The 7752-nt window shown below is 35.4% G+C and overlaps 1 protein-coding gene across 9 annotated transcripts; it reads right to left on the bottom strand.

Annotated features, from left to right (window-relative positions):
• Positions 1 to 2695: 2695 nt before the first annotated feature.
• Positions 2696 to 7119, bottom strand: LOC111384424. Of its 9 annotated transcripts, XR_002700906.1 has the most exons (3): positions 4811 to 7084; positions 3344 to 3550; positions 2698 to 3205 (listed from the first exon to the last, which is right to left on the bottom strand). XR_002700906.1 is itself a non-coding variant. In XM_023008701.1 (2 exons), exon 1 carries the CDS (start codon positions 6756 to 6758, stop codon positions 4812 to 4814), a length of 1947 nt encoding a protein of 648 aa, XP_022864469.1. In that variant the 5' UTR covers positions 6759 to 7084; the 3' UTR covers positions 2696 to 3550; position 4811. The 9 variants fall into 9 exon arrangements, 8 of the variants coding, with proteins under 8 accessions (XP_022864469.1, XP_022864476.1, XP_022864485.1 ...); XM_023008701.1 differs by having other exon boundaries at positions 2696 to 3550; XM_023008708.1 differs by lacking the exons at positions 2698 to 3205; positions 3344 to 3550 and adding an exon at positions 3598 to 4025.
• Positions 7120 to 7752: the final 633 nt, after the last annotated feature.

Genomic DNA, 7752 nt, shown 5'->3' with positions numbered 1-7752 from the left:
AATCTTTCCATACAATAAATTTCAGTCCTTGAGCCCTTTTCTTCTTGCAATCCATGTATTCTTTGTTTCAATCCAAGTCCTTCACTTTTTAAATTATTCAATTTGACCTCCAAACATTTCAATCTTCGATTCATGGTCCGAATCAACTATTGAATTTTTACAACTTGGTCCCCAACTTTTGAATTTCGCTATTTTTTGCTTCATTCCTTCAATTCCCTTTTCATTCATAGAATTTACTTATTAAAAATAAGAAACAACAATTTGGAATATAATTTATCAAAAGAACCATCAAATATCTTTATTTTAAGGTACGGAATAAGTGTATAAAATACACTTATCATATATTATAATGTTGTATTAGAGTCAAAATGGTGGAACAAATAGGAGAGGAGATAGAGGTTGGATGAAGCTCTTTGTAGGTGCTGTACATGTACAACACAGTCCGCGCTATTTTTTTTATTAGCACGGGCCTCCCGATGTGAGAGTGTTGTGAACCTAGCTGTGTGTCATGCTGTGTACACAGCTCAGTCCAGGTGATACATTTGTGGTCCATACTCAAATCTCTTTGTACAATTCTGTTTTACTCTTCATGCAAGTACCCTGTACCCTTTTTTATACCATTTACCCACGCCTATCATTTTCCTAAACAAATTGTTTATGAATTCGATAAATTTTATTTTTAAGCAAGTTGCATTGGTTGATTGAACAGTGAAAATATTTGGATTTGGGTGGAATTTGTGGTGGACCTTTTAGTTTCTTGCTATTTTTAAATTCAGAGTACTAAATGAATAAAATTGGATGATGGGGTGCACTTCAGTAAAAAAATTCCCCATATATTTAATTTTAGGGCAACATTACAATTCATCATGAGATAAAGTTTTGTAGACTCAATCAAAAAGATGGATTATAATCTGAAAACAAAGCAGTCATCTGCATTAAATTATTCTTTAGAAATTTAATTGGAATCTTTGATAACCTTATCCAATTAAAATCCAGCACTTGAACATTCCAACAGTTTTTATTTTATCATCTACTATTCTTATAAGGGTTATTCTTTGGTGACAGGGCCCTAGACGTCCAAGGCCCTATGTGGCGTCGCCTGCCTGTCACAAGGGTTGTTGCGTATTAGAATTTATTGATTGACAAAACTTGAATTAAACTCCATAAAGAAGAAGAACAAACTCCATAAAAGGAGAACAAAATACACTCCGCAATAGGAGGAAATGACACTCCATTAAAGGAGGAAGAATCACTCCATATTCAAGGTAATTAAATCCCAGATGACCCTTTTGCCTCCCTCGTACAAAATCACCTTACCAATTGGCAATTGACAATTGACACAGCATAATAAATATATACATCCAACTATGTTACAAAAGCAATACGATAAAGGAAAATTCTTACTGACGACGAGAGTACGAGAAAGCGTCCATTTCTGAGCGCGACCAACAATGGAGAAGGGCAGCCAGTGGGTTGGTATAAAGGAATGCAGCAGTGACACAGTGGCTATACCTCCGATTGTTGACAGATCCTCTGCATTGATAGTGAATTTTCCATCTTCCATTTTTTCTTCTTTTCAATATTTTTGTGGTTTTATTGTTGGATGTGAAAAGGAGAAACAAAAATTATAATGAATTTCGAACAACCCCTTACATTTAGCATCTGCCAAAAAAGTTCAGGTGGCACGTAGAAGATCGGACTCAGCAGAGAATAAGACGGAATTTTATGAGCTACGATTTGTTCATTAAAATAGTGTTTGTAAAGTGGTCTAAAATTAGACTTTAAGCAGAAGAAAATGATATTGAAAGTTTAATTTATTATTAGCATTACTCTAAATAAATCGGCCTCCATTTGGTGAACAGTATTTTTTGAAAAATGAGTGATTGAAAAAAATGAAAAGTTTTTGATTTACGTGTAATATTATTTTATGAAAGATTGTGTGGTTGAAAATATGAGAGAGAAGAATGAAATAAAATTTAATGAAAGCCAAACGGGGGCTGATTGTGCTAAAAGGCTATAACTAATAACGTATTCTTGATAGACATTTTATGTTTCACCCTAAATAAAAATAAAATCAAAATACTATCGTAAGGTCATTTTAATGAAAAATTCCCTCAATTAATTAATATCGTACCTTTTGAACTGATAGGATTGACAGCTATTCTTGCCCTTGTTTGGAATGGATTAAAATCGAACTTTTAGTAAATTTTAATAAAAGTTGATAAAATGTATAATTGAAAAATTATGAAACTCATGAAATATGATATTAAAATTAATTGTTAACTTTAACATATATTAAAATTTGAATTTTAATCCATACCAACAGGTTCCTAATATTGCTTGGCATTCAATACTCTGTTTAGACGAGTAATGGGTCAGTCTGATTCGAATCAAATACTCGTTGAAGTTTGCGTGGTGTATTTCAAGTTGGAACCTAAAAGTTTTTTTTTTAATGTAAAACTTAATTAATCACTGAAGTAAATTATTATTATTTAGAAAAAGTAAATTAATGTTACGAAATGGCAAAGTCAGTGAAAATAATGTCTAATATGATGTGGAGGAATCCAGCCTCAAGTCCTTTGCCATACGAGTTAATTTCACAAATGATATCTGATGTTTGTACGAAGTTTCAAGTAGGTCCTTAAAATTTTTTTTAACTCATTTAGTAACTGAAGTTAATTAGCATTACATAAATGGTCACCCAGTGAGATTAAAGCTGGACTATAACGGCATTAGGTGGCCGTTTTTGTCTAGCTCCACTTCCTTGTCCCCAGTGGACAAGACAGATACCGGGACCTCGGGAAAGGCACGACTATCAAGAATTCGACCCTAGGAATCGGTCAATGTTGATACAATTTCAGGCAACAAGATGCATCATATCAAGTTGACACACACTTCTCATTCTTAGAACACTACTTCACAGCAAACTTGATTCTAACCTTCGATGGAGACTTGAGATATCTTACCATACAGCGCCTCAGTCTTCTCTCTCGTTCTCTCTTCCTCCTCTTTTCCCACTGACAGAATACCAGAACCCGATCACATCCCTAACGAAATATTCCAACCAATCACATCGCTGACTTTGTTCTTTTCCTGCCCAGGCTTCGCTTCAAAAATATTCTTCCATCCTCAACAGGTACCATCCTCCATTCTCTTCTACACATGAATGTCAGTGTACAAGCGTTCTTGTAACCTAGTCCACTCTCTATTCCAACAAACAAGAAATTACTTGAAAAGGGACTAGATGAAAGAACAGTATAATTTCTTGTTTCACCATGATGATAAGAGAATAGGGATTTTATTGTGGTGGAGAAGAAGCAAAAGAAAAAAATTAAATCACAACCTGATCCTGCTTATTTACCGGCTTCCTTCAGTGAAAATGAAACCCACAATGAAGAATCAAAATGGCTACTGTCTCTCCAGCCCTGCTAACCTAAACAAAACTCCAAACTCCTATAGATTTTTCAGATCTAGAAAATATGGGAAAATTAAAGGAAACAAAACATACAAATTCCCTTCATTTTCTCCTTAACCTGCTTTCATCCGTCATCTGCGATAACACGGAAAAGAAATTTTAAAAAATGATATTTCTTCTTCGTCATTTTCAATCTTTTTGTCCCTATTTCAATGTTTCTAAATGCAAATTTATCTAAAGAACAACTGCATTTACCATCTACAAAAGTAACAGCCAATGACTGATCATTACAGAAACCTTTGGCTCCATCTGGATATTGGACTCAGTACTAAGAGGAAGAAAATTACCACAGAGCAAAAGCTCTCATACAGGATGAATATCAAAATACCATTTCAGGATTTTGAGTGCAAAGTAATTAACAAGCACTAATGGTCAACATCAAATTCTTATTTCAGAAAACTTTCTTCTTAAATCTCTACAAGACAGACTGATAATCGAATCTCTTTACTTGCCAGAGATGCCTGGAATGAACATTGGGAGCTGCAAGAAAACTCATAAACACTTGATATTCCATCTCCACAAATAAGCAAGCCTGTGCCAAGTTACAACACTAAACAGCAAAACACTAATAAATTGTTGAAATTCAGGAAATATAAAATAACTGAAAGGAAATAAGAATTAAAAAATTCCCCCACGTTCTCTATATTCCATTTTTCATTCTTTCACTTGTACAATAACCAAAGAAATACTTATTTTCCATCATATAATCAAAAGTCTCCGCATCTTCCATCTTCAAATGTAAAAGTAAAAGCAAAAGCCAATCCTGGAATCTTTAAAGCTGGAACTAATAAGCTAATTTAACTTTCTATAAGCATGTCGATTGTCATACAGAATTTTCTGTCGTGAACTGTACACCTAAAAAGGAGTTATTATATACACAATTATACATGTACATACATCCATAGACAAAAACAGATACATCGCATCAATTTGAGCTCCCTGAAATGACAACATAGCCAATATGCAACACAATAATTCTGAATAATGAATGTGCAATAACAATCCACTCTTATTATAGGAACGAACAGAAATCTTCCACAGCAACTGTCAAGAGTGGAGGCTTGTATATAAATAAAGTGAGAAACTGAGGGTTCTTTAGTATCCCCTCTAGAACCTCTGATGTAGTATCATTAAATAATAAAACCCAGGAAAAAGAAACTGTACAAAATCATGCTTTTTCTCTCTGTATCATTTTGATGAGTGTACAACCCGCATAATAACTATCACAAAATGAAACCTATCTGGATTCTATTTACAGAATAAATTACCAAAATCGATTTTAAGCTTAGGTAGAAAGAAAATAATAAGCACTGAAGTCAAGTATCAAATTCTTACATTATTGAATTTTTGCATTCTTAAATCTGTACAGGAGAGACTCTATTGATTTTTGTAGCCTCGAGCTCTCAACTTGCCTGACAGCCTCAGATGCCTGGTGTAAACTTTTGATTCCACGACCCAAACTAGCAATTGATGGAGCCACAGGAAATGACTCTGCAGCACATTCAATTCCATCTCCATAAACTAGCAAGCCTGTGCAAGTAGCAATACTACATCCAAAGGTAGCCCAGGGCAAAGCTCCAATGGATCTGACTCGGCGTTTCCTCATTATTTCATAAAAAGCTGTTCTCATGGCAGAAAGACTAGTTTTCTCTGCGGATGCTATAACACTGTGAGATATGGCACGGATTTTCTCAGCAGACAAAGCAGCCTTCAGGGTAGAACTTTTCAGTGCAGAACTTCCCAATCCTGGGGCTACCACTTTTGCTGGACCAAGACCCTTTCCAAGCGCCAAAAAAATGGCCTTTTGTGTTTGAGTCAAGATAAGTTTTAGTGAAGTTGGGATGTGGAAGGTTGCAATTTTGATAAAAGTTGAAGCTGGAATGACTTTAGAGAGGGAAGAGACACCAAATACTGCTGTTGCACCAGCCCCAACTGCCACCACAGGTTTATCAGCCAACAAGCGCTTACAACGGTGTGGGATTTCCTCATTATCTCCACAGTCAGTTATAAGCTCTTCAACTGTATTTTTAACCTCTGGAGGAACAGGGGTGTTCCAGTGTTTCCTTAGTCCAGCTAAGGTACTAGCATCAACTACCGCAACTATTGATTTGAACTTCTTAGTTGGGCTTTGAAGAGCCTGTGCAAGAATGGCATGTGACTGATCCTCTACAGGGAGATCGCAGAACTTTGTGTTAGCCAACATGGGGTCTCCTATTTTGCTCAAAGGAATCCGGCCGGCATTATTCAAGGCCATTCTCAGCCCCTCAACTGCAACACGGAATAAGTACAATTCAGATAGGAGCTGGGAACCAACAATTTCTCCCTTGTTAACATCACTAAGAATTTTCTGAGCACAAGCCAGAGCCCTTCCCATAGAGGGGATGTCAACAAATATGTCATGCAAATCAACAAGCAACGGATAGACAGATTTTGCAAACTGTGGAGCCTCATAATCAACAAGAGGCCTAACATCTTCACTGCCGAGTTTCGAAATGGTACTTGACTGAACCAAATATGTAGATAGCCACTTCACCATTTGAGATTGAACATCATTTGTAATATAAAAACCCCTCGACCTCACAGAAACCATATTTCTTCCAGGAACCAAATAACTTGGCTGAAAACCAAAAGCACCTCGAAATCCATTTCCTGATTCCACCACCTGCTCTACCCCTGTGTCTGAATCACATTCACTATCTCCGTCTATGAAGCAATTCATGAAAGGGGACTCAAGCATAAGTAAGGAAGAACCAACTTCCTCAGCAGCCTTCTTGGCAGCCATAAAATGAGCATTAAAACTCACCCCAAAAACTTCCTTCAAAAATAAACTCCCAGCCACTTTCTCATACTTCTCCCTATTAGTCTTATGCACAAAACACCTTTTCAACACTTCAAATGATGATGTCGGTACAGTATACTCATCAACACTATTACCATTTTCTCTACTCTCGCTAATGCTGTCGTTCGTTGACCAAATTCTACCATTCTGCAAGTCAATAATGTCCGAATCATTAAAATTTCCCACATGAACAACAACAGCATCAGGCTTAATCGCTCTTATGAGACAATCAGCATCCGAAGCTGACCTTTCTGATAATTTCTGAACAGACAGTATATAGATAATAGACTCTGATTCAGGCTCACGGATAGCGTAAACAAACTGCTTCGTACTTTCAGGCACCGGTAATTTTTTCACAATTCCATCTGATGCTCTTAAATAATTATTGATTATAAATGCAGAAAAAGGCCATATATGTTGCATATATTCCACCACCACCTCCATAAAGAATATATGCGCTTTAGCCTAATTTTGGCATATAAACATCAAAATCAGAAAACCCAGATGCAAGATTTTACTTTACTCGGCAATTCACCAATAAAGTATTCAGATAAGAAAACCCAAGCCTCATAAACATATATACGTCTGAATCTGTAAATATATCCTTATGTATGAACATAACAGAGAGAAAAATAAAATAAAAAGGGTTTTTGAGGTACCTACGGATGTTCGGTGCAGAGGGAGATTGAGAAAGAAACTAGTAAAGAGGGCCTCCGGAAAAATCGGCTGAAAGGAAAAGCAGATGAGAAAACCGATTACAGTTTATTTATATCGAAAGCAGTTGAACCGGGCTTTTTGGGTTATTAATTAGAGTAATACAAAATAATTAATAAATCACAAATTTATTTCACTTTCAAGCTTTCCATTTTAGACGACAAATTTATTAGAGAAAGACTACACGTACAAAAAAAGTGACAGAATTGATCAGAATAGATACAATGGAGGTGGTCAGGTGGGTGATTTTTTTCTTGATAATATTTCATTTATATGGAGCCCACATTCCATGTGAATTCCTGTACTATTTCTATGAAAAAATCTTCTGTACAAATGACAAAAACCAATTTATTATTATTCAAAATACAAATTCGTTAGTATATTTAATCAACAAATTTATGAAAAATGACTTTAAAACTAAATCAAGTTTTTATTATAGAGTAGTATCTTATAATCGAGCTAAAACCATTTCATTATTGATTCTAAGACCCAAAATCAGACTTTAACTTGAACCAATAGAACCAACTAGCTTAGTCTATGGTGGTGATGGTCAAGTGATTCCGGATAAAAATGCCCACATGTACTTATAAAAAACACAAATTTCTAATGTGTACATGAATATCTCAAACAAAGTATTATTTCAATCCTTTATGTATTGTAATTAGGAGTCGAATAATATGACGTACATTATCTCCAACTCCATTCAACAATCAGCTCAAGATTA

Source organism: Olea europaea, chromosome 3 (genome assembly GCF_002742605.1).
Source record: "Olea europaea var. sylvestris chromosome 3, O_europaea_v1, whole genome shotgun sequence".
NCBI classification, from domain to species: domain Eukaryota; kingdom Viridiplantae; phylum Streptophyta; class Magnoliopsida; order Lamiales; family Oleaceae; genus Olea; species Olea europaea.
Note: the sequence above shows the minus strand (reverse complement) of the source record. Positions and strands in the feature narration are given on the sequence as shown.

Coding starts and splice junctions, on each gene's coding strand:
- LOC111384424 (XM_023008730.1), bottom strand. CDS start 6,758: ATGGAGGTGGTGGTGGAATATATGCAACATATATGGCCTTTTTCTGCA.